Here is a 23,704-nt window from a genome sequence, read left to right as displayed (position 1 = left end):
TATTGTGATAAATTCATACTGTGGAAGACTACACACTACAACACTGAGAGTAAACAAAATATAGCTATCTGAACAACATGGGTGAATTTCATAAGCATAACGCTGAATGAAAAAAAAGCCAAGTACATACTGTGTGATTTTTTTTCCTATTTCAGTAAAGTTCAAAAGCAGACAAAATTAATACATGATATTAGTACCTGTTGTGGGTGAGGATGGTAGCTAAAACGGGATCTTTAGAGGCCTGAGATTCTGGTGGTATTCTGTTTCTTGATCTGGGTGCTGGTTACTTAGTGTGTTTAATTTGTCTACTTATAATTTCTATACTTTTCCGTATGTATATTATAATTTAATAAAAAGTAAATTGGGAGATATACCAAATTGATCAAAAGATCAAGTGCAATCCCAGTAAAACTCCCAGCAGGTTTTTTGTCTGTTTTTGGTGTAACTTGGCAAGCTTATTTTAAATTTTATACAGAAACACAAAGCACTAAGATTAGCAGGGTCCACTTGAAAAAGAATTAGGTAGAAGAATTAGTGTACCAGGTACTGTAAAACTACAGTAACTAAGACAACAGGCCAATGGAATAGTATAGAGAGACTAGAAAAAGACACAAATTTGGAAACCTGATATGTGACAGAGATAATATTTAATACCAATGAGGAAAGGATGAATTTTTTGATTAAAAGTTCAATTGGAGACAATTGGTTATTTATATGGTAAAAAAATATAAAATTGAATATCTACATCACACCATACACAAAATAAATTATAGGTGGATTAACACCCAAGAGTGAAGGTAAAACTATAAAGCTTTTATAAAATAATGTAGAAAAATATTTCGTGATTCCATGTTAGGAAAAAAATTTTCAATCAGGACATAAAAAGCTTAACCATAAAAGAAAAGCTTAATAAATTAGATTCCAATAAATAATAGCTTCTATTCATTAAAAGTCACCATAGAGAGACTGAAAAGACAGATTACAGAATGGGAAAATATTTTTGCAACACATATAACTAACAAAGGAACAGTAGATAGGACATCTACAAATCAATAAGAAAAAAAAGACATTATATGATAAACCTAGGCAAAAGACTTGAACAAAAGTTTTATAAAAAGAGAATTTCCAAACCAATAAATACATGAAAAGGTGTACGACATCAATAATAAAAAGGAAAACACATTAAAACCTCAGTGAGATACCGTTAAAAGTTACCAGAATGGCTAAAATAAAAAGTCCAGAAATACAAGTGGAGCAATGCTACCAAACAATGCTGGTGGTATTGTAAATTGGAAAACAATTTTTTTATAATATAATAAAATAGAAGAGGCACATACCCTACAATCCCAAAATTCCACTCCTAGGTATTAGACATACTCTTTTACCTGCCTGACATAATACATGATAAAACAGCCAAAGCAGCATTGTTTGTAATAAACAAATCGGGAAACAACCTAAATGTTCATTGGCAGCATATGATATATTCATACAGTAGAATATTATTCGGCAATGATATCATACGAACTGCAGCCACACAGACAGTGAGGTGAATCTCAAACATAATACGTAGTGGGTGCTGCCCACATCCCTTTTTCCAGGCCAGGGCACCCACTCCTCAGCTTCTATGAGTATTGGCTGCTCATGGTTCACAGGTGGCCCCTGCTCTGGAAAATTGCCCGACCTGAAGGCCACCCCCGGTACACCCAGGCCAAAGATTGCTTATGACACGCGGTACCAACACAGTGGTGCTTTCCAGGCTCCAGGGTCCCTTGGGGATCAGGCTGACACCTCATCCTTGCTTAGCTCTTGTCACTGCCCTGTCCCTGTGTCCTTTACCACCTTTTTCCTGAGGGCATGAGCTCCACAAATCACACACACCTGAATCCCTGTCTCTCCTCTGCATGGGAGGAATCTGATCTGAGACAGTGCTAAGCTAGGGAGAAAGACACAAAAGAGTACATGTGTTATGATACACATTTAGGTGGTAAAATGAAGAAAAGTGAAGACATGGTTATCCCAACGTCAGGATAGTGTTCACCTCTGGTTCCGTTTCTTGACCTGCATGGAGTTTTCTTGAATGTTCACCTTATAACTATTATTTAAACAGTATATGCACGTTTTATGCACCATTTAATATAATACAAAAAAGTTAACATTCCCAAGTAATTGGAGAGTTTTTTTGGTTTCCACTTAAATAAAAATGTGTTTCCTAACCAGAGAAGATGAAATGTTCCATTTCTGCCTTCTTACATTTGTTGAGATTTCCCTTGTAGCCTAGTATAACATCAAGGCTTATAACTGTTTCATGTATCCTATTTATCAACAAAGTATGCTATGGATTTGTGTATAATTTGTATATCCATTAATTTAATAGTCATGATTGCATTAGTTATCTATGACTGCAGAAAAAATTACCCCCAAATTTAGTGACTTAAAACAACATTTCTCTCACGGTTTCTGGGTGCGTTTTGGCGCCGCTTACCTGGGTCCTCTGGGTCTCTCTCAAGGTCGCAGCAGAGGCGTTGGCGGGGGCTGCAGCCATCTCAAGGCTGGATTCAGAAGTTTCCACTTCCAAGAAGGTTCATGCGGCTGTTGGAGGATTCAGTTCCTCGTGGGTTGTTGCACTGAGGCCTCCAGTTCTGGACGGGCTGTTGGCTAGGGATCTCCCTCAGTTTTTTGCCCATGTGAGCCTCTCACAGCACGGCAGCTGGTTTCCATCAGAGCAAGCACGTGAGGCAGAAGCCACAGTCTTTTCTGTTACCAAAGCTGGAGTGCAACACCCCAGATGTTTTTTTGCTGTATTCCACTCCTTAAGAGCAAGTCTCTAGGTCCAGCTCACACTGGAGGGGAAGAGATTTCACAAAGGCATGAATTCCAGGAGACAGGAGTCACTGGCAGCTCTGTTAGACGCTGCCTGTTACAATGATATAACTCACCAGCTGACTTCTCCTTTGCTGCTTTGGTGAATCGCTATTATCAAATAAATAAAATCCTGACTGATACTCATCCTGGCTCGCAGTATACAGAGTTTGCATGCACAAAGCAGCTGATCACAAATGAACAGCTAACAGACAGAGGATCCGTCCTTATGGTCACCAGTAAAGCTCCCTGGCATCCCCAGGAAAAATAAGATGGAATCCAGGTGATAAAGTCTAACCTCTTCTTTTGTGCTTAGTCTAGTTTCGCTGGCCTATAAGGGACCATATGCAGAGGCCTTGCACCTAACACGTCGGATTAGTTACCAGCACAAAACCCATGCACCTGAATGCTCTGCTGTCTCACTGGGCAGTGCAAGAAGCGCTGCACACGACACAATTCAAGATGGCAGTGGCGGGCCGTGTGCAGAGACGCTGCCCGAGGCACTGCAGTCTGGAGCCTGAGAAGCACACCTGCCTAAGCCTCTGGAGAACTCGCCCCCTCCCCCGCTGTCAAGAGCCAGATAAAGAAGCTCCACGCACAGCCTATTCAGGAGAGCACACGCTCTAGAATGGGAGCTCACACCTCTCAGTTCTTCCATCAAAGAATAAAGCTTTCCTGTGCTTCTGAACCAAGTTTGGTCTCATTCTATTGGCTCCAGTGATATGGGTCAGGAGGACCTTGTTGAGGTCTGACTCAAAAGGGTGGTAACAGTATGATTTTGAGTATGGGGTTCATGTTTGAAACACTGTCCTTTTTCTCTGCCCGCACATACATAAGGACTGTATCTTTTGCAGTCGTCCAAGCCTCTTGTTGAGCGTGGGTTTGAGCTACTCTGGAGGACCACAGTATGCCTTTCTGGAGGTGTTTCTAAGGCCCCCCCCACAAAGTGAATTACAGGACTAAGTCATAGTCTATGCTTAAAAACAGACCATGCTAAATATACTCTGCCTATTGAATAAAAATCCATCTGAGTTTTGAATGATGTGATAACAGAAATAGAAATATATTTAAACAGATGTCTTTATCATTTGATCTATTTTTGCTGGTGGGGCATGAAAATCATCCATGACAACAGTGATTTTTCAATTTCTCCTGTTTCTAGTGTTTTTTCCTTTGTACTTTTGACATGTTGTTTGGTAAAAATGAGTCAAGGCTGTAAGGTATTCACTACTGATTGTATCTTACAGCCACAGATGAACTTTTTAACCATTTAACCAATTAAAACTTACCTTAAATTCTACTTTGCCTGATATTACTATTTGTTTCCATAGCTCTTTGTTCCCATTTTAGTTTTGGGGGGAGGTCATTTTATTTTGGCTGTGTCAATCATAACGAGTAAATCATTGCACTTTGTCTTTTTAACATAATTGAGAACTCTGAGTGATTTTTAAATTGGGGGGAATTAAAGAAGTCTTCCCAATTCATAATGAATTGTGCTGTGTGGCACTTACTGTTTCCATATCCTATTTTGTACCAATAAGAAACTGATGTCAGCAAACTATCAACTTCATTGTTTGTCCGGGTGTCTATATAATGCACTACTAGGCTAATCTTGAATGTCAATTATCTTTGATTTGGGGCTTTGCTTTTAGATCTTTGCCCCATACTGCAGCACTTGGTAACATTTGCCCTAAATTGTATTATTTTTATATTCTAATTTGTCCTGGGTTTCTGATTGGTTTGTAAGAGGTTTCTATGAATTAAGAATCATTATAAGGCCCTATGAGCTTGAGACCCTAAAAGTATACTTTCTTATAAGATTTGACTTTATGCTTTATTATTCTCACTGGTGTTAGGATTTAAGTAGTAAAAAGTAAAAAACAAAAAACAAAAAACCAACCAAGTTCATTTCTTCTTCTCTTTGTATTTGATTTCATTTACTCTGTAACCAGAGCATGGATGGATTCATTGCAAATATTTTTAAGACTGGACTGACTCCTGAGTACATGCAGTCTTTTTTTTGTTAAACTGTGTGGCAGATTGAAATTTTTACCTTTCTGATATCAGGTGAGATCTGCTGATTTGTTTCAACAAGTTAGGCAATTGTGGAGAGGCAGGGAAAGCAAGCCCTAATTACATACCACTCCTCACCTGTAGGCTCAGCTTTCCTCCACCCAAAGGCCAAACTGGGAATACCCAGAACGGCAATCCCAGCCTCACTCCTGAGAGGAATTACAAGAGAAGGCGCCAAACTCTCTTTGCCAGTAAGACAAAGTTGTCCTTACAATTTTTAAATTGCCTAAGAAACTTTTCATACTGTTAATTTTGTTAATTATGAATTTCTAGGTCCTGGATAAAACTGAAACATGTTAATTTCCGCAATGTATATGACAGTAGGAAAAATAGGGAGCAAAAATATTTTCTCCTGCATTTTATTATTTTCACCTTTGGGTAACCTATGAAAAAAGTCCTTATATGCTGCAGTCAGAACATTCCTCTCAGATACAGTGGAATCTCTGACCAAGTTATAGCAGCCTCTTATCGAGTACACTTATGTTTTGGGGAAATCATGGGAGAGAGAACCTTTTAATCAACATATATTTATAATCTATTTTTGCCCTTCCACAGTTCATGCCATTATGGGAAAAGCCAAAAAAAAAAATAGGTGAATATCTAGTCTTCAAATATTTTGAAGCCTGGAAAAGAAGATGAAACATAAAAATGTAGTTCCAAAAATTTATAAAAAGGTCAAATTACAAAAGTTAAAAAATAACTTTACATATTTTAATGGAGATTTCTATTCTATATAGAGCTAAAATTATATAATCAGTCCCCTAATGAAAGCTCACCTTCAGACATAATCTCTGGTAATGTTACTCTGTGATGAATGCCCTTTAGTTGGCTTTCTTTCACAACAGAACAACTGGCATGCTTAGGCCCAATAAGCATCTGCAAGAAGATGAAGGAAGCAGCACGTCTAGGGGAGCATCTTTCCCTGCATGGGCCAAAGGCTCCTCACTGCCATTAGTACTATGAGCATGTGAAACAATGATCCGTGATGGCTGCCTGTATGGAAATATTGTTAACTGCCTTGAGAGCATTACAGATAATATGCTTTTGGGAGTTAGGTGTCAGTGATTACCTGCAACTGAAAAGATCTGAGAATCTGATTACCTGCAACTGAAAAGATCTGAAAAGATCTGAGAATTAGAGTTCAGAGAAACATTATGAATGGAGTCTTTTGCTCATTTTTTGGTCTTCTGGCTGGTATTTTCTTTTTTCTTTTTCTTTTTTCGTGGACCAGCGAATCCACTAGTTGGATCATCCTAGTGGTTTTATTTGTGGGATCCCTTCTCTCCCCTAAAGCTTCAGGAGTATCTAGCCCAGTCAGCCTTTGATAGACTTCTGGAACTAAATTAACAGTCCTAATCATTGGCCCTTTATTAACGTGGCTGGGTAACATATAATTAAAATCCATAGATGACCCAGAAAGTTCATTAGAGTCATAACTGCAATCTTCTGTCCAGGTATACTGGGAATGTCAGGAAAAAAAGAAAAAGAAAAAGAGACTTTTTTCAGAATTTTTCCCTTCCCTAACTTGTGCCTGAATATATTGAAAGAAGAATAAAGGCACAACTGAGTCATAAGTTGGAATCCTCCCTATCAGCTCTACCTACTAAAAAGCTGTGCAACTTACCTCTCCCTGGCACTGCTTGAATTCAGCTCCTTCTCACCTCTTTCCCTCCCTGGCAGCAGGGCCCTCCTGGACCTGCCTATTTGGCATTTTTGTGCCTCCTCCCAGCAGAAAGATCATCAAAGGGGGCCCTTTCTTCTGAGGTGATGCACTCCACGTCCAGGCAAGCAGCCAGGAAAGTGAGTCCCACTCTCTTCCTTAACCAGCACCCTGGTCTAGTGCACGGACTGCACAACCACACGAGGCCTCCCACCTGACCATCCATAATCCATATCACCAGCACGACCTTCCTCAAACTCCATTCCGACTGCACCCTGGCTTCAAAGTCTCCAGCGTGTATACGGGCCCCACGAGAGCTCCAAACCTCCACCGCCTGCAACAAACACCCCTGATGGTGTGAAACTTGCCTCTCTTTTCAGCTTCTTTTCCTGCCACCTCTGCTCATAATTCCCAAGCTTCTGCCACATGAAGCTACTAACTAAGCCTGGACATGCCACACTCCTTTATTCCTGCATGGTTTTGCACATACTGGTCCTTTATAGACGTGAAAGATTTCCCTTCGTGCCTTTCCCCATTGTCTTCTCAGTCCATTTCTATTCATTCTTTTAAAAACAGAATTTCACATAAAAGAAATTTTGACGTATTATTTTAAAACTTGGAAAATATGAAGAATTGTGGGAAAAAGCGTCCATAAAAAAGATAACTGTGGTTCACACTTTCTTTGGTTTATTTTTTCAAGGTATTTTATAGGCATATTTAATTATGGATCATACCTTAAAATACATTGTATCATGCTTTTTTCACCTCGTATTACACTGTAAGCTTTCTTCTCAATTTTTATAAATTATTTGAAAACGTCTTTTTTTAATGGCTACATAATTTTCATATATGTTTGTGTGTGTATCTATATTATACCTGAAGAGTTTGTTTAACCCGTTTTGATCAGGTAGATGGATTCCTTTTCATCTTTTTGCTATTATAAATAATGCTACAAAGAAGAGTTTTGCACATAACTGTGACAGCCCCTCTGGAAGAGAATTCTAGAGTGAAGTCACTGGAATGGTAGAAAAGAACACTTGTAGGCTCCTGATATGCAGTGTCAGGTTGCTATCAAGAAAAGGTGGACAAATTTACCAACTCACCGGGGAGCACATGTGTTCCTTTTATTTACTAACAGCCTTTCTGTTATTGACAGTCATAATTATTTTTGTGTGTGGTCCTTGATAATTTGAATTTAGCATTTCTTTGATTAGACAGGAATTTTTTCTACATTTATTAACCATATGTATTTCCTCTTATGTAGACTATTTTAGTCCTTTCTTTAGTTTTCAACTGGAGTCAAAATTCCTACTCATCTTCAATATTTCACTTAAGCATCTTTCTCACTGTGAAGTTCTGATAACCCTACACAACACCCCTAGTTCAGGTTTCCTCTTCTGTAATGGGACTGTGTGTGCACGTTTATTACTGGGATTTCCATACTCTATTGTAACTGTTTACGTGCTTGTCTCCCCCACTGGACAATAAGCAAATCATGCACCAGAACTGAGTCTTATGTATTTTTTTCCCTCGGCACCTAAGTGCCTAACCCAAGGTATGTGTCAATTAACACTTATTTAATGTTTAATGATCTAATGAGTAAATCAGTGAAGATCATTGAAGAGTTGACTTTTAACTTAACATGGATTTCATCCAGATGTTATATCTACATTCTGTGTTAAACAGAAAGCACCACTAACTCCTTGGATAAACCTGTGCAAACTTGTTGAAAGGAATACATATGCTAACAGAACAGCCTATAAAAATCCTCAGTATTAAACTGCTAGAGAATGAAAGACTGCTGGTAGCCCTTTACTCAAAACAAGAAAACAAAACAAAATAAAAAAACTAAACCCTTTTATTTCATTTGAAGAAAGGTAATTTTCTTTGCAAAATATCATAAAGTTATGTTTATTGATGTATCTGGGAACTTTTCAAATGATCTTGACAATGATCATAACACACCTTCCAAAAGGAGAGCATGAAACAGATGCACTTCCTCTGACAATGAAACACACACAGGTACTTACAAATTAAATATACAAACGAGAGTTAAACTTGAAAAGAAGTGCATTTTTCATCACATCATAGTCTCAGATTATAATTCCTGTATTCCTAATTTGGCCATTTCACAGTTTTGCTACACACAAAAATTACATACATATTTCCAGGTTAATACCACCTCTGCGATAAACCAGAGGTGAAAAAATGGGGCTGCTGCTAAGCTGAAAATAAGGCAAATACTCTGATCTTTGGAAGGGATGGCTGAATGGGGGTCTCAGGCTCTTCAGATGTAGCTGGCTCTCCAGCTCAGAGTCTGAGTGTGTCAGGTACCCCACAGATGCTGAAACCCCTCTGACGCCCCCATGAAAAAACTTTCATCTTTTACCCAAGGTGAAAGTTCTTCCCTGCAGGCTGGGTCTACGGTCTCTTGCTTAGTTAAACAGCTGCAGCTGTATTTTACCCACTTTTCCCTTTTGGTCATAGTGTTGCTAACCTTTGTAAACATTATGTACAATTAAAGTGCTTGGTGGTGCTCTATCTGAGCCGTGTTCTGCTCCAGATTGAAAGCGTATCTCTCAGGAACCTCAATAAGGTCTTACTGTCTCCACCAAGGGCAGAACATGGCTTTAACATGTAGATGTTAAGGTCATTGCCACTGCTCTCAGCTGACTGAGTCCCGGGTGAGTTTGTCCCTGTGCTGAATGCCCGGCTGTGACACAGCCATGTTTAGTAAACATGCTCTCTGGGAAGTCATACTTCCCTGTCTTCCAAAGACCATAAATCCCTCCCCACCAAAGAATCCATTATTTTGATAAACCTACAAGATGGAGGTTCCAAAAACTGAAACAACATTTTGTAGCCCACTCCAAATTTTCATGCCTACTGACACCCCTACCTCAACACACAAGAAACTGGACTTCAAAGGGTAAAAAGAATTTTTTCTTCTCTAGGGTGTAGACCATAGTCACATCTTGCCTTTCGTTTACTTATTTACAGCTTCGCCTCTTCACACAAGGTGGTGAGCGTTTTCCCAGCGGGTGGCTGGGGAAGGACCCTCCAAACACCTCACCTAGTTATATTTTCTACCACCCTTTTCAGAGGAGCATCTATAATTCAGGCTATACTTGTATCAGTTGGCAAAGGAAAGAATTAAACAGGGGCAATTGTGATGCAAAATAAACAAATCAGCTTCCACTAGAAATAAAGAGGGTAAGAAAATTTAAGAACACCTATCACATAATTGTAAACTGTGTTGTTTCTACTGAATTTAAATAAAGACCCAGAGGTCTCAAGACTGCCTTTAAAAATTAGGGACACCAAGTACAAACATTGGAACAATTACTATCATTGCTTTAAGACTTTTAACATTGTTTACAATATATGAAACTGTAGTTGCTATTGAAAAACCCCACTGAACCGGTTCATGAACATAGAGTGACAACACATTATTAAGATCGATCGAATAGTTTTGAAAATACATTTAGATGTTTTGTTATGGGACATAGCTTTTAAGGATATAACTTGTAAGATTTTTTTGATCATGGTTCTTTGCCAGAAAATGTGATATATTCCTGAGTTTACCAGAGAGGTTAACACACTGTCATAGGCTGGATTCCATGTTAGTTCCGCAAGAATTGCTTTGCCAGTTTCTATACATAAGAGGCCTTATGAAAATCTTGTGAAAAAACATCCGAAATACCGATGTTCTGAAAATGATGAAAAGCCAAGGGTCCACAATGGAGATCACAGAGAGAAAGCGTAAGGCTCTGAGGTCTTCAATTTCTTCGGCAGTTCCATTTTTCTCGTGAACAGCTTTAAACGCTCCATAGTAAGCACGATACTGTTTTAAAGAAAAACATTCAATTAGGAGAGCGGAAGGTCGATGGCCGCAACAAATTCACTTACTTCACTTAGGAAACATTACTTTTCCATAAGAGTATGGCAGCTTGGCTTGGAGTATTCATTTGGGTAAATTTATAAGCAGCTAAGGCCACCACGGCGGATGGGTGCAAGTGAGAAGCCAGGGAGGTGCAGGGCCGACCTGGGAGGCTCAGTGGAAGCCAGGTCCTCCTGGGAGCCCCTGGCTAAGTCCCTGGAGCTGGTCCACCTGCGGTGAGTGTGGCAGGGCTGGAGTTGCCCACTCCCTGCCTGGCGGTGTAGAGGAAGAGCTGAAGTGGGACAAATCTAGTCTACTGAGTCGTTTACAGAGTCACCTCACTCCCGTAGATACTGATTCTCTTCCCTTTTTCCTCTGCCTCCTTCCTATCCTCGATTCTTGGTTAGCCCAGGAATAAGTCACACTTGTGAAATGTCACATGTGTGGAGACACCAATGAAACAGAAACTTGTTTTCTCTTTCTCTGAATTTTTTTTTTATTGAAGTATAGCTGATTCGCAATGTTTTAGGCGTACAGCATATATATGTATATGTATATACATATAAATGTATATATTTTTTCTTTTTCAGATTCTTTTCCAATATAGGTTATTACAAGATATACAGTTCCCGGTGCTATACAGTAGGTCCTTGTCTATCTATTTTATATATAGCAGTGTGTATCTGTTAATCCCAAATCCCTTATTTATCCCTGCCCCCGATTTCTCCTTTGATAGCCATAAGTTTGTTTTCTATGTCTGTGAGTCCATCTGAAACAGAAACATTTAATCATCGTGAAGAGGCAGGACATATTCCAACGGAAAGACAGGAGACAACGTGTGTAAATTACTCATTTTTAGCACAGATGCTTATCATTCTGTGGTCGTCATCCTGTTTTCAGGCTAGGAAGAAAAAAGAAACATACACAGAGCGATAAGCCTCCTTACCTGTGCCCAGCCACTCCTGTATTGTCTTGCTCTTCCTTGAGCTCTCTGGCCTCTTGGGGGCCCTGCAAACTGCCTCACCCCTTTCCTGCCATTCAGCCGACACTGCTGTCTAGACCAGCTCTACAACTGTCTCCCACTCGGTTGGAGGCCAGCCACTTTTTCTCCGTGCTCTTACATCGCCCATGCTCATTGAGATTCTAAATCCATAATGGGACAAAATGGACTCTAATGGACCAGAAAATATGCAAACTCAACATTAATGGGAGGGGATATGAATAAGTACACCGACCAGACCCATTCAACGCCATCAGGGATATGAGAAGATGTATGTTCCCATAAGTGTTTCCTTACCTTTTTATTCTCTTTTCTGTAGGCTCAGATATGCCCATCTAGTACACTTAGGAAGACAAGAGTTTATCTGGAAGCCCTCTCCCATCATCACTGCTTAATAACACTAAGAGTAATAAAAATGGCTAATGTCCACACAGAGCTTCGTATTCTCAGGCACCATTCCGTTTTACTTTTAAAAGTTTGTTTCATCCTTATGAAAGTCCTGTGAAGTAAGTGTGTTCATTATCTCCATTTTACAGATGTGGAAATTGATTACATGCCCAAATCCTACCTTCTTTCCAGGTTGACCTAAAATATTACCCCCATCACGAAGCCTCTGGTGATGGTTAAGGTGGTGGTTAAGCTCATCAGCTTTAGAGTCCGACCATCCAGGTTAGATAGGATCGCCTCACTGGCTGTGTTACTTCAGGCAAGTTACTCTGTTTCCTCATCTATACAATGGGGATAAGTGCACCTATCTTTCAGGATTGTTATGAAATTTGCATGAGATAGTATGAGTACAACCTTGAGAACAGGTCCTTGCATTAATAATAATTCAATAATTAGCTAGTATTATTATTTTATCAATTAGGAGTCAATCCCTTTCCTTTTCTAACTCCTTTCTGGCCCTAGTCACTCCCTCTCACCCCCAGTATTATAGCTCTGTGGGCAGATGTGATGTTTTTCTCATTTTATATCCCCACAATGAATTACAGTGACTGGAATGTTGTAGGTTCCAGATCTGAGATGAATGAATAAATGGATGACAACAAGCTACACACTTGAGTTGATTGAAAAAGCAAACACTTTATATGACTTTAATCTTTATATTTGCTCCTTTCTCCTCAAAGTGGAGTGCAGCAAGATATAATTCTTACTATTTGAGAATGCTTGATTAGTTGGGATCTGGGTAACTGAATGATGTTTATATAATTAAGACAACTTTTATTTCTGTACACTATTTATCCATATCAATTCTATTGCATATTATTAGGTTATTTGTACTTTCAAGTCACTTGACTTGTATTAGAAATGTAATATTCTACAAACGGCCTTTTAATTTTATTTATTTTTTGAGTTTACTAAAAATATGACAAATATATTCCCTCGTGACAGTGATCAAAGTACATATTCTATTAATTCTCACAAGATATCCGTTTGAACACAATCTAGACTTTCGAAAAATCCTCTCATGATCAATGGTATTCCCTAGAAGATACTTTATAAACTGCTCCTCTGACAGAGGGCTTGAATACGGAATACCCTCAGAATACACAACTGGCTTGTTCAACGCATGCAGGGCATTACACAGAGAACTGGTGTGAGAAGAGCGCCCTCTGTTGAAATTAGGGGTCCACAAAAAAATGTTGCTGTTGCCTGTTCTCTGGCGACAGCTTGACTGGACATCCCTGCTTAGGACAGCAACATTGATTCCAACGTCCTCTCCCATTCAGTTCATCTATCACCACACCCTAGACCTCAGCCTCTGCTCTAGCTCTTTAAATCCACTTCTGACCCTTTTCCCTGGGCCAGTCTCTTGCTACCATCCCTTACACAACTTGTAACAGCCTCCTTTGGATGTAGCATCCCACCCTTCTTTCTGCTCAACAAAAGGAAACACACACACACACTCACACAGAGTTATCTCAATGCATGCAGGAGGTCCTCTAACCACTTCTCTGACTCCATGGATTCTGATATATGCGATCACACAAGCTTGTGCACACCTTTACCTGGCTTCTAAACCTCTCAACTACTACGTTGAATCTATACGTGAAAACCCTCTTTCAGCCATTCCTGCTCCCCGACCAACCTCCAAAACACTGTGGTTTTCTAAGGTAAAAATAATTTTGATGAAAATACTTTGTATACATTAAAGAACATGCTGCAAACTGCCGCTAAAGCTCCTCCCATATTCTCTATACTTTCTTTTTACCGTATCAAATTGGAAATTTGAGAATTCAATCTAAACATCTTGCTCTAATCCAGCATTATAACAAAGTTAATTAGAAAATCATATTCCAACAAACTTTTCACGGGCTTAATGAAATACAATATTTATGTGATGAGCAAGATTTTTTTTTTTTAAGTTTAGCCACCTTCACATACAGCCTTATTTTTTCCAATCACTAAATCCTTTCCTTAGAAAAGTGATTTTCAAAGAATGGGGGTCTTTAATACTCTTTCAGTGTGTCTATGTGGTCAAAACTATTTTCATAAAAAGATGTTACTTGTCTTTTTTCACTTTCATCCTCTCATAAGTGTACAGTGAGTTTCGCAGAAGCTGCCTGATGTGTAATGAATGACATCATCACTCCCATGGCTAATGGAATATGTGCTGTGTACTCTTGCATTTTCTAGACCTTTCTAAGGTAATAGGGTATACATATGTGCATTTTCAGAGACTGTTCTCAGTGCTTCTGTGCTCTTAACATGCTTTTTCCCATGTTACCTGCTAATATTCCTACACTTCATTATCATTCATTAAATAATTTTGAAATCTCAAACTTCTCTTTCACCTATGCAAAAACACAAGCAATAAGTACATTGTAACTTGTTTTACAATAATATTTACAATTTTTCTTATTTTTAATTTCTAATATTGTAAATACTAATAGATATAATCCACATAAATAAAAGATCTTTGGGTCCTTAATAATTTTTAAGAGTGAAAAGGGGGTCCTTAGACTAGAACAAGTTTGAGAACCACTGCCTTAAAATATTATACTATCCTCGGAGATCATATTTCTTAATTAATTTTCTATGTCTAGCAGGCAATTATAATAAATGGAAGTTATAATTAGTAATAATAATTAGTAATAATAAATTTTGAGGCCACCAGGCACCTGGTTAGTGTGTGTGTATTGTGTCTATATATATATATACATATATATATATACATATATATATGTATATATAACACTTCAAATCTTCATAACTATCTTACAGAGCAAGAATAGTTATCCTCATCACAGATAAGGAAACTGAGGTTAGAAAGGATAAGTAAGCGCTTTTATAGTTAGTAAGTGATGAGATCTGATTCAAACCCATGCTAAAGCCCTTATCCTTTCTAGAAATGATACTTCCCGTGAAGAATGCTGTCCGCATTGCATGTCTTTGAAACTTTACAAGTTTTTTAGAAAATCGTTTTCAAATCTATTATTTCCTTCAATCCTCACAAGCCCCTATGAGTTATTCAAATCTCCTTAGACACTCGTCAAATGCAATGTTCTTTCCAATGTATTATGCTTTCTGCATTATTCTTACTAAAACATTCAAACTCAGGACATAATGTCCAGGCATTTGGCTAATTTCTGCTTTTAGCACAGCACAGGTAAGTAAGGCTCTTATTTTAGAGCAAGGGTCTGAAAACATATTCTGTAAAGCGTCGAAGAGCAAACATTTTAGGTTTTATGAGCCAAGAAGCAAATAGTGAATATTTAGTAGATACTTATTAACAAGAGAGAAAACACATTTCTACAATTTTAATTGATGAAATTAAAAATGTAATAATAATAGTAATAATAATTGAGTACAATTTTTGGTAATACATGTCTATTAAGGAGAAGCGTGAGTCTTTTTCTTGGAATCATATTTGACTTAGTTGGGGTTCAGAGTTCATGTGCCCTATCATCAAATTTATGGCAAATGTTTATAAAAACTATTCTTAACTCCAGGGCTGCACTAAAACAGTAGGCAGGACGTATTTGGCCTGTGGGCTGTGATTGCTAAGGCTTGCTTTAGAGTGTGGTTCTCAAAATGTGATCCCCACATCAGCAGGTGAAGAAGAGGCTGCTGAATTCTTCAAAAATGTCTGCATCAGAAACTCTGGAGAATGGGGCCCAGCCAGCTCTGTTTTTAAAAGCACTGCTGATGAGTCTGAGGGTGCTAAAGTTTGAAAACCACTGCCAAATATCTATACCTATATCTCTATCTCTCTGTTTATATAGATATAGATTTATTTATTTATCTTGGGGAGTTCTGATCCTAACCCAGAGAGCTCTTTGCCCAACACATTAAGGCCTTCATTTAAGGGAAAAATCACTCTATATTTAACTTTCATCCACCCTTTAAAGTAATGTCCAAAACTGCTACATTGCCAGGAGAAACTTAACTTTCTTATTCACATAAGTCTCAGGACTCCAGTGACCTGGACTTGGCAACGAATTTATTTAAATGTTGTTAACGTTGAACAAGTACACTGTGGGGTCTGGAGAGGGAGAGGAGCAAGGCTGAAAAAGTTCTCTCAAGCCTCAGCCACTCCTAGGTGTCTTGGCCGGGGTCACAAGAGGAAATACCTGCAAAACGACGAAGTAATTCAATCTGCACCACCACCCCCATTAGTGATTGAAACCCAAGATAATGGCTTTCAGGTCACCTCGCTTGCAAAGATAGAAACAAAACCTGTCGAGACAGGTTATCAGAACGACACCACCAGCGGAAACGTTCCTACACATCTGCTAATCCAAATCCTCTCCGCCTCTGCCGCCACCATCCCCCGCAGCTGCAGCACCAGAAACGGCATCCGCCACTCCTCAAAGTTTACGCACGAGTTAACAAAAACCTAAACCTATGCTTTCAGTCACTCACATATGCAAATCACTTTGGCAGGAGCACACCTTCCCTTATTCCCTTTCCACGCCAACACCGGGGAGAACTCCCAGATGCCATTTGCCCATTTCTGATGCCACTAAAATCATGGGCAGGTGTAACGAAATAAAACCTCGCGTAGCCATCGAGAAGTGGTAAAGGACTCGTATTGCCAAGGAGGAACCAAGGTCTGCTCCTCAAAGTCCTGAGGTGCATAAATAACCCCGAGATCTTCCCAGAGGAAAGCAGGGAGGAGGGGGTTCTGCTAACTGGAGAGGTTCTGCGGGGCTAAGGGGACACCATCCGGCTCCGGCTTTCCCTACCTTTCTTGGGCTTTACCTGTTTTGGCTCAACAAATTGGGTTCTATCTCCTGGGGGCTGTGGAGGGAACCTGATCCGGGGAATGCAGCAACAAACCCTCCTGGCTCAGGGCGCAGCTCCTCTTGCACCGCGTCCAATGCGCTCCACCCTTCCCTCCCGGCAGCTGCGGCCCGACGCGCTTCAGTCTCCCGCAGCCTTAGCGCCAAGCGACTCACAATTAAAGGCAGGGAGCACATGGTGAAGAGCACAGTCATGAGGGCTAACAGCAGGAGGTGATCCAGCTCCTCCAGGGGCGGCGGGGTCTCTTCCCTCTCGCCGGCGGCCAGCTCCGCTCGTTCCCTGGGGCCAGAGCGCGGGAGCCGCCGCAGCCGCAGGTGCATCGCGTAGAGGTTGCGCATGGCGCTCAGGTTGCACAGCACGATGGCGAGGACCAGCAGCAGCATGAGGCTGGCGTAGAGCACTGAGTAGCTCAGCACCGACAGCGAGCGCCCCTCGTGGACCATTTGGATGAAGCACCAGGTGCCGGGGCAGTACTGCACGAACTTCCCGAAGCCCGCGAAGGGCAGCGAGCAGAAAGCGAGGCAGAAGGCGCCCACGACAGGCGCCACCAGTGCGCCCCGGCGCGGCGTGATGTACCGTCGGTAGAAGAAGGGATGCCCCAGGGAGAGCCAGCACTCCAGGGCCATGGCCAGCAGCTGCAGCGTCGAGGCAAGCCCGAAGAAGGACATGAAGAAGGCGAAGGCTTGGCACAGCGAGCTGCCGGATGCGGGCACCAGGCCCCTTAGGCTCCGGTTCTGCGCGTAGGCGTACAGCACGAAGGGGCTCACGAGGGACTTGCCCAGCAGGTCGGTGACCGTCAGGCCGCACACCAGCACGTAGAAGACGGAGCGCGGCGGGCGCGGCGAGCGCCGCGGGCACGACCGCAGCCCCGAGCGCGCCAGCAGCCCCAGGGCTAGCAGGTTGCCCAGGAGGCCCGCGCTGAAGAGCACCCCGCCCATCGTCGCTGAGTTTCCCTTCTCCACCCACGTGGTGTTGCAGCAGCGGTAGAACAGCGGCCTCATGGCGGGAGGCGCGGCGAGCCGGAGCGGAGGCTGCGGGAGGGCTGGGGCCACGGCGTCTGGGTGCAGAGGAGGCCCCCCGGGCGCCCCGCGCGCGGCTCCGCCGGAGAGGCTGCGCCGCCAAGGAAGCTCCGCGGATGGCGGTGTGTTCCTCACCGCAGGCGCCTCTTATCTCAACTCTCGGGTCACACCCCGCCCCTCGGGGCGGGACGCACGGCCGGGTGCGCACCCCGCGCTGGCTTCGCAGAGACCCCCGGCAGCCGAGTGAAGAGCTCCGCCCCGACGCGCCGGGTCCTGAGGAGAGACAGATCCTCAAGCCCAGAGTCGGAAGCAGGGAGGGAGGAAGGGAGGGAGGGAGGAAGGAAGGAAGGAGACTCCCAGCGTCCAAGACCAGTCCTTCCTGCGAGGCAAGAGAACTACTGAAATGGAGGGGAAATTAAGCCGCAGCCACTGGGAGGAGAGGGGCCCGAGGAGGAGGTGGTGGCGTGGTGGGACTCTGGTAGTGGCCGAGAAGAACTCTGAAGTTGAGCGCGGCTGGGAGGCTGAGAAAGCGCTACCACTAGTTTTCGCATTAGTGCTTTAAGGAGGGGAAAAGGTAACCAACCTTCGCATAACACCTAAGCCTTAGCTCCATTCTCTTCTAGATCCTGAAACAGGAACAATGAGCTTCATTGCCTAGGTGAGGAAACAGATCTTGGAAGGTTAAATCATCTCCCAAGGTGACAGAGCTGGTACTTGAGCTGGACCTGGAACCCGGATCTTCTATTTATAGAGTCCATCTGTCTTGCTTCCGTGGCTTCTCCTCTCAAGATTCCAGGCAAGTGGCTCCAGGGAAAACCAACAGGAGATGTTGGGTAGCATGAATCACGGTGGCTGTGTAGACATGGTGGGAGGAGGATGGTTAAGAGTGCTGATGATATCAGACCCGGGTTTAAGTCCTGGTTCTGTTACTCACTGTGTGACCCTGAGAGACTTGCTTAACCTCTCAAGAAGTAACATCTAACCAGCTTGTTTGGCTCTTTTGAAACATAGGGATAACACGTGTGAAGTGCAAACACATAGGAAGCGCTAAGTACATACAGTTGTCAGGATTCTCCCATGTTTTAGGAAGGCTGTTTTAGTAGCTAATGTTTAACTGCAATTTTGAGCATGGATTTTGAAACCAGAAAATAGGAGACTTAGTTTGGAGCTTTTTCACTCTGGTTTGTGACGACTAGAAAACATTTCTGCCCTTCTGGCCTTTCACTTGGCTGCATGATAGAGTGGAGGGAGTTAATTGTGCTTAGCGTGACTTATTTCTTTAATTAACACTTGATACCCTGGGAAAGAAACTGGCTTGAGTGTGGAATTTCAGGGGGATGACCAGGACCCTATTACATAAGCAAGTAGATTATGCCTTGGCTTGAAAGAAGCTCATTTTGTGGCTCAGTGCCTGTTCTGATGGACAGACGACTCAGGGAGAGAGTAAGACCGGGCTTTAGGTGTAAAAGCCTAAAGGGTAGCCGGAGAGGCTGCTTTCAGATTGAAAGCCTGGCCAGTAATTCAGGTCTTGGGGTGGAGACAAAAGAGTCCAAGCTTTGGTATTAGATCTTTCTGAATTCCACCACTAGCTGTGACCCGAGGGTTAGTTTACTTAATCTCTCTGAGTTCGTTTCCTTATAAATAGGATATGGGACTTATGCTGACCTTGTAGGGTTATTGTGAAGCTGAGAAAACATAAGGCTTTTGGCATAGAGTAATAAAAATAGTGAGAGCTAACATTTATAAGCCCCTATTTTTATATGCTGAACACTGTCTAATCCTTTCACATCTATTGACTCAATTAATAGAAGGTCTTCCGAGGGCTTAGTTCCCTTCTCCCTCTCATTCCCACCACCTCTTATTTCCACCTCCAGCCCCTAACGAATAATGATGGACTTAGAGGAGCTCCATTTGAGTTGATGAAGAGGAAGAAGTAGCAGGCCCGATAACCAAAGGGCACAAAAATCTGATGAATGTGAGGTCTCCTCTCTAGACAGACAGCCACACATATGCACAATTTATACCAATTTCAGTGTGTTCACAGTTTCCTGAAGTCTCGCTATGCTGCCTGGAGGAGGCCCAATAGACTCTAGGTTAAGCATCTTCCTCTAATGACGTTGTATCGGGATGTTCTCTGAAGTGTACCGACTCCCATTTTTTGCAGTCTTATTTTTCTGTTCCAGCTGTCTTGACCTTCATACCCCTTCCAAGAATGTACACAACTTTTTAGAAACAACTCTCAAATGGGACTGAAGGGGCAGCTGTCGATCCTTGACATGGTCTATATATGTCATGCTTCAAGGCTGATGGCTTTGAACAGATACAATTCAGGAAACCACATGCTTCCTCCTGGCCAATGTAGCTAGCCTTTACCATGGGGTTTCCAGCTGCTTTCCTGCCTGTTTGCTCTGGTTCACCCTGCCCTATTCTCATGGTTAACTTTGGAGTCTCCTGTCCCTCTGCCTAAGAAATCTTATTGTACAACTTCACTGTTCAGCCCAGAAAAGTATCATTTTTCATACATCAAGTATTTTTTGAGCTCTTACTTTGTGCCAGGCATGGGAGTGAGGTGTGTGGGCCTTGAGGAACTTACAGCAAAGAAGGGAAGGCAAATGTCATGTCATGTGACTTTTACATGGTTATACACTTTTATATCAGTTTTCATAGTAACAAGACTAAGGTTCCCCCCCATTCCCCCTAGAGGGAAACTTCTAATGAAAATATCTTGGGCCCAGTTACATAGTAAAGTTATCTTCATTATCTGTAGGTTGCTTAATTGGGTTATAAGACAAATCTTCTGGAAAAATATATATGGTATAATGTGAACAGACACATCTAAATATATAATTATATTATGATTTTGTAAATATAAAAACCATATATGCTCATGGAAAAGAACTAGAAGTTGACATAGGCAAATAAAACATTAACTTAAACTTGAGAACGGATGGTTGAAAAATTTCTCCTTGGATTTGTGATATTTTCAGTCTGGTATCTGTAATAACTATCTACAAATATTTTAAACAGAAAACAAGTGTATGCTCATGGCCAGATTTTAGGAAGGGGAGAGTAGGAAAAAGAATGGGATTTCCTGGATCCATACTGACTGTTCTTATCCATCCCTCACTCCTAAGCAATATTTTGGGCTAGGGATTGTGAAGAGCAGAGAATAGAGAGGAGGAAAGCTAAAAAGTAAAGAACAAACTTAGCTACCAATTTTGGAGCATCTGCTGTGTGCTAGCAGCCGTGCTAGATACTCTTCACATGCAGGGGGTGAGGTGGTGGTACAGCAGTGTGGTGGTGATGGGAAGGGTCTTTGCGGTCGTACTGTGTGAATTCAGATCTCAGCTTTGCCCCCTTGCTAGCTCTGTACCCTTGAGCAACCTTCTAACCTTTCTAAACCTGTTTCCTTGTCTGTGGAAATGGAGGGAGGAGGAGTACTTATACTGAACTCATATGGTAGTTATGTGCCTTAAATAGAAAATAATCTTCATGGAGCAATCATTCTCAACCTTGGCTGTACTTTATTTATTTATTCATTTATCTATTATTTTTTAATTGAAGTATAGTTGATTTACAATGTTTCAGGTATACAGCAAAGTGATTCCATTTATAGTTTTATATATATATATATATATTTCAGATTCTTTTCCATTATAGGTTATTACAAGATATCGAGTATAGTTTCCTGTGTTATACAATAGGTCCTTGTTGTTTATCTGTTTTATACATAGTAGTGTGTATCCGTTAATCCCAAATTCCTAATTTATCCCTCCTTCACCTCCCCTTTTTAACCATAAGTTTGTTTTCTATGTCTGTGAGTCTATTTCTGTTTTGTAAATATAAGTTCATTTGTATCAGTTTTTTTAGATTCCACATATAAGTGATATCATATAATATTTGTCTTTCTCTGTCTGACTTACTCCACTTAGTATGGTAATCTCTAGGTCCATCCATGTTGCTGCAAATGGCATTATTTCATTCTTTTTTAGGTCTGAGTAATATTCCATTGTATATATATATCACATCTTCTTTACCTATTCATCTGTCAGTGGACACTTAGGTTGCTTCCATGTCTTGGCTATTGTATATAGTGCTGCTATGAATATTGGGGTGCGTGTGTCTTTCCGAATTAAGAGTTTTCATCTTTTCTGGATATATGCCCAGGAGTGGGATTGCTGGATCATATCTACTTTTAGTTTTTTAAGGAGCCCCCATACTGTTTTCCATAGTGGCTGCAATCCTTGGCTGCACTTTAGAATCACTTAGAAAGCTGTAAACATTTCTGATGATTCGACACCTTAAACCAATTATATCAGACTCTCTGGGAGCTCCCTCCAGGCTTCACTCCACTGTGCAGTTACAGTAAGAACCACTGGACTGGAATTTAAGCTTAGTGCTGTGACTTGCTCTGCATGGCTCTGTCAGTGATGTCAATGTTTTTATTCCTGTCAGTAGCACGCGAGAAGTCTTCTTTCTTTTTCTCCCATTTTTCAGATAAGGAAAATGAGACTCAGGTTAATAACTTCTCCAAGTTTACATAATTAGTAAATGATGAGGCTAGAATGGCATCCAGATCTTTTGGATTCCCCAGGCCTCTGCTTTGGAGGAAGAGAAGAGCAGAGAAGACAAGAGGGTGGGAGACAAAGGAAGGACCCTGTGATTTCCTTTATTTGCTCAGAGGTGGGGAGGCAGAACTCCCCCAGGTTCAGACAGCATGCCAGTTGCCTACATTTCTGCTGGTTGCATATGTCATGTGGCCAAGTCTGCACAAACATCACATTAGCATCTGTTGGCTAAAGTTTGCAGGTGGCTTAGTAAACTCTTCATTTTGTCCCATTCTGATTTCTGCTTTTTGGGTTCCCCAAACTCTTGTCCAGCAAGACAAGAGCACAGAGTTTCATTTTGATATCTTTTGCTGCCAAAGCAGGTAATTAAATCCTCCAGAGATTCTGGGGAGTGGGTGTGTCCTGGCCGACCTCAGCGTCCACATATAAATCAGGATCAGGATCTCTGTATGCTTGGATGTTGGAGAAAACATATTCTCAGTTATAGCTTGGCTGTAGTTTAAACCCTAAAGATCAGAATGAATTTTTGAAAATGCCTTTGGGTGATGACCTGGGAATAAATAAATGGTGGAATAATGCATTTGTCAACCCAATTATAGGTTTGACGGTTCACTGATTACTGAGATTTTCTAGCAGTTTGCTTGTGGTTCTAAGGGATGTTGTTGGCAGGTGTGGCTGGTTTGTTCCCTGTGAAGCAGACTCTGAGCTGGAGGCTAGTGTGTCGGATATTTATTAGGGAGTGCTTTGGTGATTAACACCTGTGAAAGAGAAGGAACAGAAGCAGGATTGGGCAGAGGGCGAAGTCAGGCTGTGATAGAGTTTCAAGAAAAGGCCCGAACCAACCCGACTGGTAGCTCAGAAGCTGAAAGGGGTCTTTGGAGTTGCCCCGAGCTGGGGGTGAGGGCCTTATCACCTTGGGTGGGCCAGGCACTGGGGGCCCAGAGAAGGGCACATGACCCTGAGTGCAGCAATTCTTTTGAGACAAGGCAACAGCTAGAGGGGGCTGATAGTGAGGACTGTTTGCCAGTAGTTAGAGAAGTAAGCCCTTTAGTCTGGAGGGGGATCTGGGTGGTGCATCCATTATCCACTACCAGGATGGTACTGGTGGGCATCTCAGTTGAGACCCAGAGGCAGTGGGCCCTTAAGCTCCACCTACACTTACCTCAGGTTTAAAGAAGCCTCCCTAAACCCCTTTTTGGTGACCTCAGGCAAGTTAGGCCAATGCCTAGGTCACAGCATTCCGATGCTATTTTTTTATTCATACCTTTTTTTAATCTTGCTTTCCTCAGCATAGTCTTGGATTTTTATTTCAACAGTCTTCTTCAGCTTCTCCCCAGAAGTTCCTCACCCTCATCCCTGAACCTAAGAAGCCCACTTTCTTGGGCTCGCTGAAAGCCC

At 41.7% G+C, this 23,704-nt stretch overlaps 1 protein-coding gene across 1 annotated transcript; it reads right to left on the bottom strand.

Annotated features, from left to right (window-relative positions):
* Positions 1-8,425: 8,425 nt before the first annotated feature.
* Positions 8,426-17,720, bottom strand: PTGDR (prostaglandin D2 receptor). Its single transcript, XM_007192858.2, has 2 exons — positions 16,875-17,720; positions 8,426-10,436 (listed from the first exon to the last, which is right to left on the bottom strand). The coding sequence occupies exons 1-2, from the start codon at positions 17,718-17,720 to the stop codon at positions 10,197-10,199; spliced, it is 1,086 nt and encodes a 361-aa protein (XP_007192920.1). The 3' UTR covers positions 8,426-10,196.
* Between the last annotated feature and the right edge of the window lie 5,984 nt (positions 17,721-23,704).

Source organism: Balaenoptera acutorostrata, chromosome 3 (genome assembly GCF_949987535.1).
Source record: "Balaenoptera acutorostrata chromosome 3, mBalAcu1.1, whole genome shotgun sequence".
Lineage (NCBI taxonomy): Eukaryota > Metazoa > Chordata > Mammalia > Artiodactyla > Balaenopteridae > Balaenoptera > Balaenoptera acutorostrata.
The sequence above is the reverse complement of the archived record's forward strand: the minus strand, read 5'-3'. Positions and strand labels throughout refer to the sequence as shown.

Bases quoted from the DNA above. Each gene is read 5' to 3' on its own strand.
- PTGDR (XM_007192858.2), bottom strand. From the start codon at position 17,720: ATGAGGCCGCTGTTCTACCGCTGCTGCAACACCACGTGGGTGGAGAAG. The intron at 10,437-16,874 runs GTGAGTCGCTTG...TCTTTAAAACAG, and splicing joins TGTGCTCCCTGCCTTTAATT to TATCGTGCTTACTATGGAGC.